Raw genomic sequence first — 17,362 nt, 5'->3', positions numbered from 1 at the left:
CACCAAAAGGGCGACTTAGTCACGTCTTAGACATGCTAGAGGAGTGATCCAACCATGGCTAAGAGCCCTTAGGGCAGCCAAGATCAGATCCAACCCCTTGACATAAAAACTGAATTTTCGAACTCAAAAAGGGACACAAATGCTGTTGCCTGTCATTTCTGTTTTTCCAGCAAGCATGGGACTGAAATAAACAGTTCTAACATGGCCCTTACATGTCCTAGTACATGTCCATATGCAGCCTCGAACCCCTGGAACGATCCATCCCTGAAATCGAAACGAAACATACCAATCGTGAAGCATGGAAGTCGATAAAAAATCTGTGCAGAATTTTCGTTTCTTGTCTACTGAAAATTTCGGTTTTTGAAATGATAAATCTTGATCATGTACTGAAAATAAATGATAATATGACTTGATTGAGGTTTTGAAAGAATCTAGACATGCCTGGTTTCGTTTTCGAAAGAAAACGAACGAAACGACGACGACACGGCACGGAGGAGATGGAACGCTTCTCTTGTTTCTTGCTCTCGATTTTTCTTCCCTTGCTTCCTACTGAATTCCCACGGTTTTCCTCTCTCAAAAACACTCTGAATTTCGTGACTAAGGGAGGGGGAATGATGGTTAGGAGAGTGAGGGGGATAGGTGCAAGATATAAGGAAAGATATCAAGACTAAGTCTCCTAAATTTGAATTTTGAATTATGGTTTGATATCAAATGAGTTGGTGGATGCTTCTAGGAGGTAGTGGCCGATTTTTGCTTGTTTTCTAGTCTAGGATATGTCCATTAATTAATTAAATTGTGCTCCCCAAAAATCCTAGAATTATCCTACTAATTACATGCAAAGAATTGGTCAAAGTTGATGAGTTGGCAAATGAATCTTCTAGCAATTAAGGGTGGACGAAAATGCATGATAAATGGTAGGGGGAAATTGATTATCTAGTAAATTAATAACCCTTAAAAAAAACTTTACTAATCCTTTAATTAATTTGGTGAGCTAACCCCTTAATTATGCAACTTAAATGAGCTTATTTTCTACTCACCTCAAATAATTAAATTAAATCCTCAAACCTCCCTTTCTAATTTAAATGAACTTAGTTGCTAGCTAAATTAACTTCTGGAAATATTTCTCGAATCTTAAATTCTATCTCAAAACTCCAACTCCGGTCCGGCCTCACTGAAATAACTGAAATGCTAAAAATCAAACTACTGAACTGAAATAATAAAATAATTAACTTCAAAGAAATGCATTAAAAATAATCATGCAATGAAGTCAATTAAATTTAGAAATCTAGAATTATGCATGGCTTAACGTAGACTGATTTACGGGTTCTACAATAGATATATAGTTGACAAACATACATACATATACATACACAAATATGTATGCGTGCGCGAGCGTATATATTAATTAATTAGCGATATCATGTATATAGGAAAAATAACATGCAAAATTATTATGTATTAATAAATACCCTTAAATTTAATTAAATTGGTTGCACACCAGCTTCTAATATATTAATTTATCGTTAAATTAGATCCACATTTGGTAGAGCACATGGTGCTATAATTTTACCATAACGAGGGCATATAAAGTTTTTATCCTAATTCCAACATTTAATCCCGTTTCCATAGATGCACTAGAAGCCGTACCTGTGGTTCATAGGGCCTGAGGCAATATGTTAAAAAAAACTTGTTGTGATAAATAATCGTAAAGCTCATTTTGCAAATTAAAAATAATCAAAAAAGTTTATTTTTTTGAAATGGGTCCAACTACGTAAATTCAAGAAAAGATGTCAAATAATTTGATTAAATTCACAATAACACAATCATCATATTTGATCATATTTTCAATGGATCAATGTCCAAATTTTTTTAAATGTCCATTACACATACTATTTAGGTGCATATCTAAATAACATGAAACTTATGATTTTTTTGGGCCCCTGTGAGGGCCGGGCCCTGAGACTATGGCCTCTCTCGCCTCATAGCAGTTAAGGCCATGATAGAATTAGCTAGTTACATCATTAATGTGTCACGTGTTATATATATATATATAAAATCGACACAGTGGTCTGAAATAATTTTATAATAATATCGGCAGATGCTAATAATCATATGTTTCCTTTTCAATTTCTGGCGAATATCTTAGCCGAAACTGCAAATTTTTAAGTGATACTGATAGAGATTTGTGAGCAGCTAATTCTAAATGTGCATGTTAAGATTAATGATTGTTCTATTGATAATTAAGTTGATCATGATAGTAAGATCGATTTGGACTGTATAATTTAAAATATTCGAGCAGTGTAGTCGTATCCGGTTATAATTCATGGACAGTGGTAAGTGTTCAAATATATTTTTTTTTTTTAATAATCTAGATCAAACATAAGTTACAAATCAGTATAATGGTTGGGAGTGATATTGTTGGAAATGGTAATTATCCTTCCATAATAGTTATCCTATTGAGATAAAAAAAATTTTAAAATATAGTATTTGAACTGTGGTACGAAATTAAAAAAATTTATCGAGTTGTATAATTACCATCGGTTACATCTTGGGACAACAAGTCATACACTATATGCTGATTGACATGTTGAATCTCAGCTTGAGTTTGCCTGGGGGAGGGTAGCCATAAGATGGAGAAGGGTTTTCTTGATATTTGGTTTGATGGTTTACATATGTCTCTGAAATTCTCTAATACGGGTATCTCATTCACGATATATTACTATCATTATTTGATTTATAATCCATTATTATATTTTCAAAAAAAAAAAAATTTACTATATGATATAGCTAACCAAAAACATTCTACTTTTACCATATTTTTCATATATTGTTCATAAAAACACATTTTAGAATGCAAAATATCGAAGTAACGAAACCAAAAGTTTCTTCCACCTATATATCCTCAAGAAAATACAATTAAGTTAACAATTAAGAATTAAGATTTTTGTAAACTAAGTGGTCCCAAAATTAATGAAAAATAAGTTTGGTCAAGGAAATTAATAAATGGCCTCAATTTCTGAAATTTGAATATAATGTAATAACCCGCATGCACCACAGCATCGTCCGGCTTAAAAAGAGATAAATCGCATGTTTGATCAAATATTTCCACTGAGAGATATGAATGCGACCTATAAAATGGTAAAATGGACTCGACTGGACTCGACTCGACTCGACTCTAATGCAAACAGCATAAAGGCCTCATGCCTTTTCATATTCCTTAGTCATTTCTAATTATTGTACATAGTTGAAATTCAATTCATTGAGTACTTTCAGATAATCTTCGCCAAATTTCACAACAATTGTGGTTCCAACTTTTGTAATAATTGGATGTGAATTATGATTAATGTTGGCACGATGCGTATGGGTTTCTGCTAGTAAGTACATAAAATGTATTAGCGTCGACTGAACTATACTAATTGGGGTCGTGTGTATTTTTTCATACGGGCCTACACATTGTATTGTGTGGAAAAATAGTGGAAAAATATAAATGCGGATTCATTGTAGTCCATAGATGAACACTTGTAGCACATGAACAAATTCGTCATAAATAAGTAATTGAACCTGTTTTCAATGTTCTAACAGGAACAATAATAAAGGGGTTATTAGGGAATTAGGAAAATATACAAGTGCTCGAGCTCTAATAGGTGTCCGAGTTGATAAAATAATTGAATGTTTGACCAATTGTTAGGAATTCGATTCTTCTTACCTGACCACAATGGCGGATCGAGCCAGTAAAATTGGGTCAATGAGGTTAAGATTTTAAATTCTAAAATCTTTTAATATTCCAAATTGAAATTTTAACTTTAAATATAGTGTGAAGGCACTTATGATAACATCTAATTGGCGATGTTTACTTTGCCAATATATTTACAATATTATTCATTAATGGGAGCATTTAATCTCTTTTATTATATTGGCTAGCTTCGATAATATTTTTATATAAATGGGTTTAAATTTTTGCATGTGTCCCTCTCATGTCCAAACGAAAATAATGCAGTCATTATTGTGTGGATGGATGAGGCCCTTAAAGTCAATTTATAAGAAGTATTCGTATTTTGGATTAAAAAAAATTGAGGAAAAAATGTAGTATAAAAATCCATTCGTTGTCATGGATAAAAAATTGAGGAAAAAAATTAATTTATTTTTTAATTAAAAATTATATAAAAAGATATCCGAGAAAAGGGGCCTGCTAGATGCCAATATCTAAGCATGGATCAGAGATGATGGTGATAGTGAGGCGAATGACAGATGCAGATCACTGCGGACCTTTTATGGTAGTTGCAGACGACTCCTGAATTATAAGCTTAACGCCATCACCCTCCTGTCAAATCATACATACATAATTTTTAAAATGACAAAAAAGGTTCATCTAAATTTTTTTCTTCCGAAATATCAAAGTCTAGCCTGTTGAAGTCATTTTATTAGAACACGTGCTAGGAGCGCAATATGTTCATAGCCCTTCAAGAGGCGAGACCTCATACGCGGATGTTTCCGATGTTCATAGCCCTTCAAGAGGCGAGACCTCATACGCGGATGTTTCCGCAAGCGAGAACCCGTGTGAGACCATCTGTGTGGTGATGCTCACCCATTTTTTTATTTTAGAAAAATTTGAACGACTAGATTGTTCTGATTATATATTAATTTTTAAAAATAAAAAATAAACAATTTCTTTTTTTTTTTTTTTTGAAAAAAAAAAAGGTTGAGATGATCTGACCGTTTGAAATCAACTATCAGATCATCTCAGTCATTACTTTATTTTTAAAAAGATATTTTTATTGGAAAACATCCAAATAATTTAAAATAAATCCAAAAAATTAATAATTAATATGAAAAGATAATATGTTTTACAAAATCAAAAAATCTGTCTATAAATTAACTCTCATTTTATATTCATTTTTAATAATCTCCAATTTTTTCGGACGATCTCTAATATCAAACACACAATCTTTAATATTTCTCATAGCGTACATGAGCTGATCTTCATCATCGGATGATGAAAATCTGCTCTTCGATCTAGTGATGGACGAATTTCTCTTCCCGACAACACGTACACCAACCCGAAGATTAATGGTGTGCGCCCGTCTATGTGCTTCAATCGAGAGAGTCAACAAGGCTGAACATAAAGAAAAAAATCGAAAACATGTTGTCGGGACTCAAAGATTACTTTGTCAATAAAGATTTTCGAATGCAATTTCGAATGAAGAAACCTTTGTTTTTTGGAATTGTAAAAGTCTTAACAAACCAATGTGTGTTACTCTGTCCAACGGAGGGACGCGACTAATAAGCTTTGGTTGTCATCACTTCATAAAGTTATGGGTGCGGTCCGAAAGCTTGCATGTGATGTTGCAGATAATGTTGTTGACAAATATTTGATGATAAGTGCATCGACAACGTTGGAATGTGTGGAAACATTTTGTAAGGGGTGCATGATATATTTTTTGAGTAGTATTTGAGGCACCCACCACCTACGGACGCTGCTTGGCTAAATGCTGAAAATGCTCAAAAAGGATTTAATGGGATGCTTGGAAGCATTGAATGCATGCATTTGGCTTGGAAGAAATGTCTGAAAGCTTGAGCATGACAATATTAAAGTTGACACCAAAAATAGCCTTCAATCTTACTACAGTCGGTTGCATAAAAAGATTTATGAATTTGATACATATATTTCGACATATCAAGATACAAAATGATATCAACGTATTGAAGAGGTCCAATTTGTTCTGAAACATTCCCAAGGGAGATGCCACTTCATTGTGGTTTGAGGTTAACGACGAGCCCAACATGAGATACTATATTGCCGATTATATTTATCCATCTTGGACCGCCTTTATAAAAATCATCATTCGGTCTCTTGCGAAAAAACATATGATTTTTGCATGATATCAAGATGGGTGATATGAGCGGGCATTTGGTGTACTCTATAAATGTTGACATATTTTGAGACGTTAATCTCGCATGTATGATCCAATTTATGTATATTATATTATGAAAACATGCATCATTATCTATAACATGATCGTGGAGGATGAAAGAGAAGATATGCTCGAAGATCGTGATTTCCCAACTCGAAATGATGAATCTGTGCCTTCGGAAGTTGTCCTTCAAAATATCGTACCATAGAGTTCAACATTTTTTCTAGAATGACGTGTTGACATTCAGAACAATAATTACATCACATGCTTCTAAAGGACTTGATTGAACATATTTAAAGTTTACATGTAGATAAATAGTGGAATTCTTCTATTTTTTAAATCACATGTGATATCCCCTAAATCTGATTTACCTGGTTGGATCCGAGCCCAACCTAAAAGAAGCCAGATACCCTAGCCCGAAAGCCGAACCCAGCCAATAAAAGCAGAGCCCAATAAGAGTGGAAAGGCCGAGCCCTCATAGCCCAATAAGGGCAGAACGGCCGAGCCCAGAGATATAGTGTGAATGTTTGATCATCAAGGAGGGGAGTTAGAGTCCTAGCCGCCATCAAACTAGAATCCTAGCAGTTTCAAATCCCCTATTTTCGGTGAAGATCAAATCTCGATAAGGGTTCCTTGCATTCTCGAATCCTTGATTTTCAGGGGAGATCATCTTGATAAGGATTTGACTTTATCATGAAAGTCCCTTCTTTGGGCTATAAAAGGTCAAGGGGAGAACGTCACAAAGGACATTCACTTCCATATTCACATAGCACTATCATATTGCACTCCCTAAAGTTTGGTACTCAGACGAATTTAAGTTTAAAGAATCGCTCTCCAGACCGAACCCGAAGGAAAAATTTTGGTAACATCAACATGTCATTTTTAAATATTGCTTTTTTTAAAATAAAAATTATGTTATGATTCTTAAAATTAAGTGTGAATTTTAAATTTTAATTATATGATTTTTTTTTGTACGTCTTTATTGAAAAATTTAGAACCCGCTTGATGGAATCGGACCCAGATAACCGAAACCTATGCCAACCTCCAAACCTCTAAATATCATGACTGAAAATAAAACCCCCGTTAAACATTTGGTTTTCAGTGCTGTTCTAGTGGCTAATTCTCTCTCGATTGAGCTGCTTTTCAAAGGTAACGATGTTCCAACTTAGTTTCTGATTTTTCTTCTTGTCATTTTGGTTTTGATCTCTCTTTCGGAATTGATTTCCATTTTCTTGTTTTACACCTCTTTTTGTATTGTTATTACTAAATTGAGCAATTCATGGGTTTCCGTATAATAAGTTCTTGTTTTGTCATCAATATAGAGTTCAATTATCTTTTGAACTTTATAAAGTCAAGATTTTTGCTCTTTTAACAGTGTTCTGGTTTCACCGAACTTCTGTTCTTGTTCGATTTTTCTTGAAATTTAGAGTGGAAATTTGGTGCTGACATATATGTACACATTGAGAACTGTCGAATTGGTGAAATTCTGTGTAAATAAATACTATACCTATTCAACAAGACACTTTGATATGTTGTGAACATGGTTCGCCGGAAGCCCGGAACGGTTGCGGTGCTTGGAACGGCAACTACCGTTCCAATTTCAATGTTATGTTGCGGAACGGTCGTATAAAAAAATTAATAAATTCAAAAAATTGGTAAAAAAATTTAAATATAAATTATGTCATACTAAAAAATAAAATATATGAAGTTATTACAAATTAATATATCAATACAAAACTATTTTACAATAATAGTTCAATAAGAAATACACATTAAAAATTATAACATACCAAAGCTAATACTATGAAGAGTAACGCGGATGAGCGAAATCATTGTTATATTCTTCATCACTATCTCGTAGATTAAATTGATTTCGAACATTTGGATATTGACGTGATTGTCCATAGAGATATTGATTAGATTGAGATGACGAAAGATCATTAGAATGAGATGACTAATTTTGTAATAGAGTTTCGTCACGACGATTATAGTATCTGAATCCACGATACACAGTAGAACTATCAGCTGTACTTGAAGATCTATACTCGGGACCATGACGTCCAATACCCCGCCATATAGATGATGAAGATTCATTGTATCTATCACCAATATATTGAGACGACCCATAATCAAATCCACGATGTCTAATTCCATGTGTACCAGATGTTGAGAAATCAAATGATCTATCAAAACATGAAAGTTATAGCCTTATATCTTATCTTTCTAATGGAAGTGGCCTAACAACAATTGGATCAATATACAAGATATTATACTAAAAATCACAACTACTGCCACATTTTTCATACCGTTTCTGCACTTCCATTTCCTATTTGGCTCAAGATCAACTTTCTATTCTACACATTCATTTCCATAATCATCAACAATTATGAAATATAATATCAATAACATAACTATTGTATTACCATTCTAATAAACATAATCATAAACAATAAACATCTACAATAACCATTATCATACCTTACCGTAATGAACCATGAATATCTCATAACCATATTTTTTAAACACCAAACAGTTCCGCTCGGCCATTCCGTTCCGCTTCGCCGTTAAATCGCCGATAAAACGTCGAAGAACAGCGCTACAAAACAATCACCGATTTGCCCTGGAACTTTGGAACGGCGGTCACCGTTCCCGTTCCAGCCGCGTAACGGCCGTTCCGGCGAACCATGGTTGTGAAGAAGAGTTGAATTTTGATCAAATAATATGCCGCGTTATTTAAGTAATTAACCTTTTTACTTGTTACATGCTTGATTCAAAAGTCTTGCTATCAATATAGAGTGATATCATGCAGTTTGTTCATTGCGGATTTTTTTATCAAAACCATTCATTTAGTCCTATATTTCTCTCAGCAGGCAAAATCAATGCAGATTTGCTCATTTTGCGTGTAAAAGAGTACTGGGGAAAATTCCCAAAATCAGTGCCAGTGAATCAAGTGATTTTTGGGGGGAAAAAAAAGATGACCTTGTTTTCCAAATTTTGAGGAAGTATATTACATGTGTTGATGCTATCCATAATATTGCCCGAAAAAAGCTAGGAGAGGACTTAGGAGGAGCAAGATGCTTATGTATTACAGAGCAATTAGATAATTTGTTTGGATGCACTTTAGTATGTTTTTAAGGATATGGCTCGGCGATCAACTCGAAGACCAGTTGTACGATACGAGTAATTGATATGTATAAGATTGTTTTCTCTCTCTCTCGGCATCTCTTCCACAGGTTTGATGACAGCACATTTGGATCTAACACTCAAGAGATGGGGAACTTGGCTCTCTTACATAAATATTGTAAGTTCTTTCCATAGTTTATTTGTACGTGTGTATTTATAACTTGATTCTTGTTGAATAAGTATCTTATTGGGCTTTAAAGAAACTATCTGACTAGACTTAGAAGCGTCTGTGTACTTTTTCTGCTCTTTATGGGAAGTACGACTGTACGAGGTAGTTTGTTCTTGTGGTTATTCTGGCCCACCCAAACCTGGAAAACAAAATATTTTTCTGTCAATGAAAAGACAAGGGTCGGGTTTTATGTAGTTGATTAAAACATGTTCCAAAAAGTTTTTTTGTATTTTATGTTGGGATTTCCCTGTAGGATACCAGATTTTGCCTGCCTTTCTGACAGTTTTTCATATGTGTGAAAGGGAATCCGGGGTGATAGTCCGTCCAGTAGGAATCATTTTTTTGATTTCGAATTTCATGTATGTTTCTTTTTTCAGGAAAAAAAGGCATGTTTTTCACCACGAAATGAGCAGAGGCTTTAATACTAAATAAATTCTGGGGTTTACCTAGGATTCTCTAATTTTTGTGGTATGTCCTCATCAGAACTTAACTGCTTATTTATTCAGTTGCAAAAATAGAGTTTAGAGATAATAAAACAAAAATTTTAGTGAATGGTATAAGATTGGTCGGCACATGTAGACTTTTTTGACTTAGCTTTGTTGCTGATTCTAACTGGCACCATATTAGAGATGTTATGATGTCTGATTTTGAAAAATGTCCTACTTTGTGCCACATTGACTAAATTGTAGTCATTATGAGCTTCAGCTTAAACTTCAGTTGAGATTGACAATTTGACTGTAGCTTTATGGAAATTGGAAGTTGCCATTTTCTTTTTGTCATTATATGAGCTAGAAGCGACTCAATCGAGTATAAATGAACTTGCCATTGCTAGAAAATAGTGAGGCGGGACCATAAATTATTTGGTACAAAAGATGCGTGTAAAAAATGTGACATCGGTTTACATTTTCAATGGAAAAATCAATCTTTTTCTAACATTTTTTTCTACGATATCCTGTGACCGATCTAGGAATAATGTCAACCAGTGAGAAATGGTGGTTTTTGTACAAGATTTCAATTGAAAATAATGGGCCACCGGCCTTGGACCATTCTGTGGAGCAGTTTACTTTTGGCTCTACATCGATTGTCTATTACTGTATCATATAAAGGTTACACGAAGGCATTGCTTGACTCGTGGGATAAGATAATATAACGATTTATAATTATATTGTTTTGTAGAACATAGTCAAACAACAATGATGTAGAATCATCTAATATATTATTTTTAACATCAAACAATGTCATAGTTCCGATTGAACCCTCAGCTTCCATGAAAAGACCAGTAAATATTATATTAATCTTTTAATCAAAATATTAACCAGTCATTTCACTCCAACTAGACTATTTTTGTACTGTTTTTGTCTTCGGCATCAATCTGTCCAAGCCAAAAATATGTTAACCAAATTAATGTTCAATCATATTCTAATAAAGAATACCACCACCGTGTTTCACGCATGCGATATTCAAACCAAGGGATGATGCGACAGTTTTATCTCGGGCCAAATTTATCTGTTGAAATGGACTTCCGTAACCTTTTCACTTTATCAAAATTTCTTTTACACCGATTATTCTAGTTTTACCATTATGACTATATTTACTCGAAGTTTTGATCTGGTTATGAGTAATTTGATTGAATCATTGTCAAAATTATATTGTAGTATTGTATATTTCACTTTTTAGGTATTTTAATCCTTTTAAAATATCAAAATAAGATCGAACTTTAACAATGTTGATGACCAAAACTGCAGATAGTGAAATATGTATAACATAATTTGATTTTTTTTTTTTGTAAAGTTATTTAGTTTTTTTGTGTTACGTACATTTTAAAATATTAAATACAATATGTTATGTTGAAATTGAGATATAATAAAATAAATAGAGTTGAAATTGAAAATGAAAATATTTTCCATAATGATTAAAGAACATATAGACCACAACGTTTTATATATAATTACTTCAACTCGCCTTCTCAAGTTCATTATTGAAACATCCAAAAATAAATATTCATCCCAACTCTAAAAGAATTCCACCTATGGGAAAACCCCATGTACTAATGATCCCTTTTCCAGCGCAAGGACATGTGATCCCTCTGTTGGAACTGGCCAGAGTCTTAGCCAGACATGGTATTCAGATCACCTTTGTCAACATAGATATCATACACGACCGCATCGTTGACACATCCTCACCGTGGATTCGTATGGTTTCAATCCCAGATGGACTACAATCCCATGAAAGGCTTGTTCCAGGCAGGAGTTTAGAGGTTTGGTACGATAGCATGCCACAGAAAATCGAGCAGATGATCAAAGAAAACAGAGTTTCGGAGGACGAAAAGTTCAGCTGTGTGATTTCTGATCAGTCTTTTGGAAGGATTCAACAGGTTGCGAAGAAGATGGGGATTGGCTCAGTGGCTTTCTTGCCTGCAGCAGCTGCATCGTTGGTGTTGGGATTCAATATCCCAAAGATGATTGAAGATGGGATAGTTGATAGGGAAGGTAAATAAGATTCTTGGAATGGTAGTAAAAGTTTTGGATGCCAAATCGCTTTTTGACGAACAACTTATTTTATCTTTTGTTTCAGCTTTTAACTGTATAAAATCAATTTAATTTTTGTATATGACTTACATATATATCGGGAATGTTAACATATGTGATGATTTCTGTTATATATCATCTTTTGATTTTGTAAGAAATTGTAGAATTGTCGATTCCAAGTTTTTCTTACTAGTAATCTGTTCCGGGGAAAATTGTTCGACAAATTTTTGTGAGTGAAGCTCAAGAGATCCTCATACATGCACGTGATAATTTATTTCAGGAACTCCGCTAAAACACGAAACAATCCACTTTGCTCCAGCCATGCCTAACATCGACGCGTCGGGTTTCACCTGGGCGAGTACTAGAAGTTTGTCCCTACAGAAAGTGATATTCAATATAATGACACAAAACAACGAGACGATCAAATCAGCAGACTGGATAATATGTAACTCAATACACGACCTTGAGCCAGGGGCTTTCTCTCTGGCTCCACAAATCGTCCCTATTGGCCCCCTCCTCGCGAGAAATCAGCCTGGAAACTCGGCAGGCCACTTCTTGGAACATGACTCCACTTGTCTGGAGTGGCTCGATCACCAGCCAGTCCACTCGGTTATATACGTAGCATTTGGAAGCACAACCATTTTTAGCACTTCTCAGTTTCAAGAATTAGCACTTGGACTCGAACTCACTGGAAAGCCGTTCCTGTGGGTCACAAGAGCAGAAAACAGTACAACTGGTGCAGGAAACCAGGCATTCCCCGCAGGGTTTTTGAAGAGGATTTCGAGTCGGGGACTGATAATAAATGAGGCACCTCAGCAGAAGGTTCTGAGCCATCCTTCAATCGCTTGCTTTTTAAGTCATTGTGGGTGGAATTCTACCGTGGAAAGTGTGAGCAACGGGGTTCCAATGCTGTGTTTGCCTTATTTTGCTGATCAATTTATGAACAGGAGCTACATTACCGATATTTGGAAAGTTGGCTTGCCATTTTTACATGACGATGGTGGTATCATTCGGAAGGAAGAAATCAAGAACAAGGTGGATCAAGTACTTGGGGACGATACTTTTAAGCAAAGAGCTTTGCAACTCCAGAAAATTACACAGGCTAGCGCTTGTGAAGGAGGCGATTCTACCAAAAATTTCATGAATTTCGTTAAATGGATCCATGGATAAGCATTCCATATTTGAATGATTTCAAGATCAAGATTCACACGTCTCTGAGATATAATGGCTGTATGATAGATTGATAGTGAGTGTGTGCGCGCGCTCAAAAATGTATATTTAAAAACCGAAAAAAAAAAAAGTAGTGGGTAAAACGGTAATTGGTAAACCAAATTTATTGAGGAGTCAGAATCCAGCGCAAGGCCATGTCTGGATGAATTGCTTTAGTAAAGTGACTCAATCTTGCTTCGCTGTGTAGGTAGGTACATTAAACACGTGAATTTATTAAAAACCTACAGTAAACATCAATTATACGATCTCTTCCTGAAACCATGGAGGGATGTTATGGTATGGACTTAAAACTTTTACGATTGTTTTATGAAAACAAGATGGATACAATATGTATTATGACCACATCTGTCGACAAGTTAAGTAATACAAAGAAAATTTCTTCCAGTGTATTGTCAACTATTAGATTGTGGTGGATCCTAATAGCCACGATCCATCTTTTTGAATGAGGTCCACTCCAAACCAATAATTTTCATACACAAGGAGAATTTCTCGCCATAGAAGTCGAGAGATCATCATAATAAATGAGAACTTTAAATAAACGACAGAAATGACCAATCATATATGAGAATGATCATGATTCACCAAAAAAAAATTCAAATATACATATGTACACACACACACATGTGTATATATATATATATATATATATATAAGTCTAATATCCATCTAAAATATAGTAGTGCGGTATGTATATTCGGGAAAAGATGATCCCGATAAAGAAATAGAAGGCAACTCAAGATTAAAGAAGAGACAAAATAATTTACCAAATGTGTGCACTCATGTCTGTTTAAAGGCCCTTGTCCTTTCCTTCCCATGACATGGCATGTGAACGCCTTTACAATGGGGGGCACCCTTTGTCTGTTTCTCTCATGTATCATCTCAAATCTTTGCAAATTACTATCACTCCCATTCCCACCAGATATGACATGTTGAACAATATTATTACACATAAATTTTAAACTTTTTAGTATATATACATTACTGATTCAAATGTGTGTGTACTCCATGAATAATACGAGTTCTCTATTTTATGCCATTAATTTATTATGCAAATTGAAAATTACATCTGCCTGGCCGGCAGGCATCGGCATGCTCTTGCTGCCAAATGGTGTGGCACAGAGTGGGGAAGGGATGGTTTTGTCCTCTAAAACAGGGAACACATTTTCATTTGATTCAATTGGTTTGAATATATTAGGAGAATTCAACATGAAAAGTAAGTGTACTTTAAAGGTATTTTCAGATAACTATTATTCACTTCATCATCTTCTTATCTCATACCATAATCAGTAACTTTAGATCAAATTTTTAACCAGCAAAACAATCCATTACATAAATAAACTCCATTAACTGAGAATAAAATTCAGATTTTTGGTAATAAAATTTCCGGCACTCAAAATACATCACTCTCCCCCATAATACCGGGTTCGCCGAAGGGTGATGATGAAATCTTTCCATATATAACAAAGAAATAAATTAATACGAATTCTAGATACCATATCAGCAAGATTTAAGCTCGTTTTTTTTAAAATAATAAAATATTTTAATTAAGCCAACCCAAACAAAACCATCGTTTTTCTTGGTCTTTATTCCTTCTCTTCATACTATATAGAGCTTTGGTTTTCAGGAGACTGGGATCCGTAAAAGTCGATCAATTTCTGCAGAACAAGAACCTGGGTTTTCAGCAGTACAATGTATTCGGCGGTTTGCTGGAACAGCTGGTCGGGGTTTATTTCCTCGTCGTGTGAAGGGATGAGCTTCTTGAGGGCCTCCATCTTATCGGATACGGACGTAGCGCCGCTTTCTACGACGACGTGGGTGGGCCTCCGACGGGTGTTGTGAGGGGTGCACGGCCGCCTTCTTTTGGAGTACAGAGATCTTCTTTTGATGCCTTTTGAGCTGGCGGCACTGGAGATTCTTGGGCTGAAAGCCATGAAGGCGGAAATGTCGGCGGTGGCGAGGAAGATGTTGGGGGGAGGAGATAATAGGGTGGCGTTGTGACGGGGAAGGGGGAATGGTGTTGTTGGAGGTATAAGTTGGGATGGCAATGGTGGGGTATGGGTCGGATTTTATATATTCATATCTTATATCTATTTATTAAATTCATCCTTATAGCCATCTTCATATCCATTGGATATTGAATTCATCATTATTCCCTGTCCATCAGATTATCGGATATCCATACTCTACCCAAATACCCTATTATTATATACAATTGATTTTTTTTAATTTAAATTGTTTCAATGAAGTTATAAATATTTAAAAAATTATTTAAATGAACAATAAGAAAAATTATTAACGATAAAAATTTGTAAAATAAACTTTATAGAAAAAATATTAAAAATAGTTTATATTAGTTGAACAAAAGTTCGCAATTCAACAAAAATATATTAGAATTTACATCATATCCAAAAATTCATAATTCAATTGATTAATCATCTATGGGCTACCCCTAGTTTAATCATATGTAAATATTATCAATCCAAAATCAAACTAGATCGGTTTATCTTCAAACTAATCGTACATGTCTTCATTCCTTGACATTGTATTGTCCTGCAAAATGATGAAGAACAACATAAATAATTGACCAAACAATTTATTTTCAATGTCAAATTTAACAAAATTAAATTGTATTAAAAACTTACAACATCAACATCAATAGTATCCTCATCAAATTCAACTGAAGAGTAATATGCTTCTGTTTCTTGTGAACATGTAGCTACAAAATTCAAAGAAAAAAATCATTATTGTATATTGTAAATTAATAATATTTTTGTTCGAAAACAATAAAAACTAAAAATATAATTTATATTACCTTGTTTCTCATTCAATAACCAACTTTGAGTGCAGATCAACGCTTCTATGGTTTTTGGATGAAGCCTGCTTCTATGCGAACTCACCAATCTGCCACCAGTACTAAATGCTGATTCTCAAGCCACCGTTGATATTGGAATGGCAAGCAGATCTCGTGCCATCCTCATCAAAGTGGGATATTTGATTTCATTGGTCTTCCACCACTCCAATATGTCAAAATCAACATTTCTAGGCAATACTTTGTCTTCCAAATAATGATCTAGCTCGGTCTTCATATCAGTGTAAACATCACACTCAATGCTACTTCTTTATCAAAACCATCCAAAAAATCATCAGTACTTGTATTCAATCTAGTCTCTGTTGATCTTTGTTCAGCATTGACATAACCATTATTATTTGTATAATTGTCAACCAAATTATAACACATAATTTTTCTCGTGGAACAAGTTGATTATATATATCACAAAAATGACTTGTGAGACAGTTTAAATGGAGTTTTTGTGTTGATATATTTCATCATGATGTAATCAATGATACGTCAATTACCATGAATCCACGATTAAAAATAAAAAAATATTGGGTGTACAATTAAGATTACGTTCATACTTATATTTTTCATTATAAATTATAAAAATACACTTGAATCCAATTATATCTGGTTTATTTTTTTTGTTTTCATTACCTTTGAAAAGGAAAAATATCATCATATATTTTAATCTAAATATACATCTAACTCGACTCTTAAAATAATTTCATCGGTATATTAAATGATGAATCGGGATTTTTACCTGATATTTTTTCATACCATACGACTTGAATTATTTTAACAAAAAAATATGTTTTATGGTCCATTTTTATTTTACATTAGAGTAGCTCTCTTGTAAGACGGTCTCACAAATCTTTATATGTGAGACAGGTCAATCATACCGATATTAACAATAAAAAGTAATACTCTTAGCATAAAAAGTAATATTTTTTCATAAATGACTCAAATAAGATATATGTCTCACAAAATACGACTCATAAAACCATCTCACATAAATTTTTATCTTATACATCATGTGTGTATGAGTGGTGTTATTTGGATTCGTAGAGGTGGCAATGTAATTGGGCAGAACACCAACCCCATTATCGGACGTCGTGCGGGCAAAAGATTTACAGCTGGGGTTGGCAGTGCCAGCCAACAAAACCAAATCTAAGCCATGACAGCCTGTCCCCTTGCCGTTATGCACTTCACTACTTAATTAACCTCTTCTTAATCTCATACTTCTTTAATTAATTTGAAATAATCACTTGTAATGCCCAAAATGCCTCTTTTTGATTTCACATATTAGCCATCATGAATCCCGATTAAGCCATTTCAGACACAAAAAATGCGAATTAACACGATTGGATATATCTTATTCGGGATTTTGTCGCATGGATCAAGGATGTATGAAATGTAAGTTGAATATCAAAGAGATGTATGTGGAAGAAGATTGGATATTGATGAGGACTGGGTGAATCGGGTAAGAACTTGGTGGACGATT

General features: G+C 34.2%; 1 protein-coding gene across 4 annotated transcripts; it reads left to right on the top strand.

Moving 5' to 3' along the window:
- Positions 1–6,923: 6,923 nt before the first annotated feature.
- Positions 6,924–13,052, top strand: LOC142504774 (UDP-glycosyltransferase 83A1-like). 4 transcript variants are annotated; one of them, XM_075617580.1, is made up of 4 exons: positions 6,924–7,061; positions 9,146–9,213; positions 11,331–11,753; positions 12,073–13,052. In XM_075617580.1, the coding sequence occupies exons 2-4, from the start codon at positions 9,183–9,185 to the stop codon at positions 12,960–12,962; spliced, it is 1,344 nt and encodes a 447-aa protein (XP_075473695.1). In that variant the 5' UTR covers positions 6,924–7,061; positions 9,146–9,182; the 3' UTR covers positions 12,963–13,052. The 4 variants fall into 4 exon arrangements, with proteins under 4 accessions (XP_075473695.1, XP_075473693.1, XP_075473692.1 ...); XM_075617578.1 differs by having other exon boundaries at positions 8,780–9,213; XM_075617577.1 differs by having other exon boundaries at positions 6,924–7,080; positions 8,798–9,213.
- The last annotated feature ends 4,310 nt before the right edge of the window (positions 13,053–17,362 follow it).

This window comes from Primulina tabacum, chromosome 10 (genome assembly GCF_025594145.1).
Source record: "Primulina tabacum isolate GXHZ01 chromosome 10, ASM2559414v2, whole genome shotgun sequence".
NCBI lineage: Eukaryota > Viridiplantae > Streptophyta > Magnoliopsida > Lamiales > Gesneriaceae > Primulina > Primulina tabacum.
This window is presented reverse-complemented; position numbering and strand designations above follow the sequence as displayed.

Coding starts and splice junctions, on each gene's coding strand:
- LOC142504774 (XM_075617578.1), top strand. CDS start 9,102: ATGTATAAGATTGTTTTCTCTCTCTCTCGGCATCTCTTCCACAGGTTT. Junction 9,214..11,330: donor GGCTCTCTTACATAAATATT/GTAAGTTCTTTC, acceptor TCCCTTTTCCAG/CGCAAGGACATGTGATCCCT. Junction 11,754..12,072: donor TGGGATAGTTGATAGGGAAG/GTAAATAAGATT, acceptor AATTTATTTCAG/GAACTCCGCTAAAACACGAA.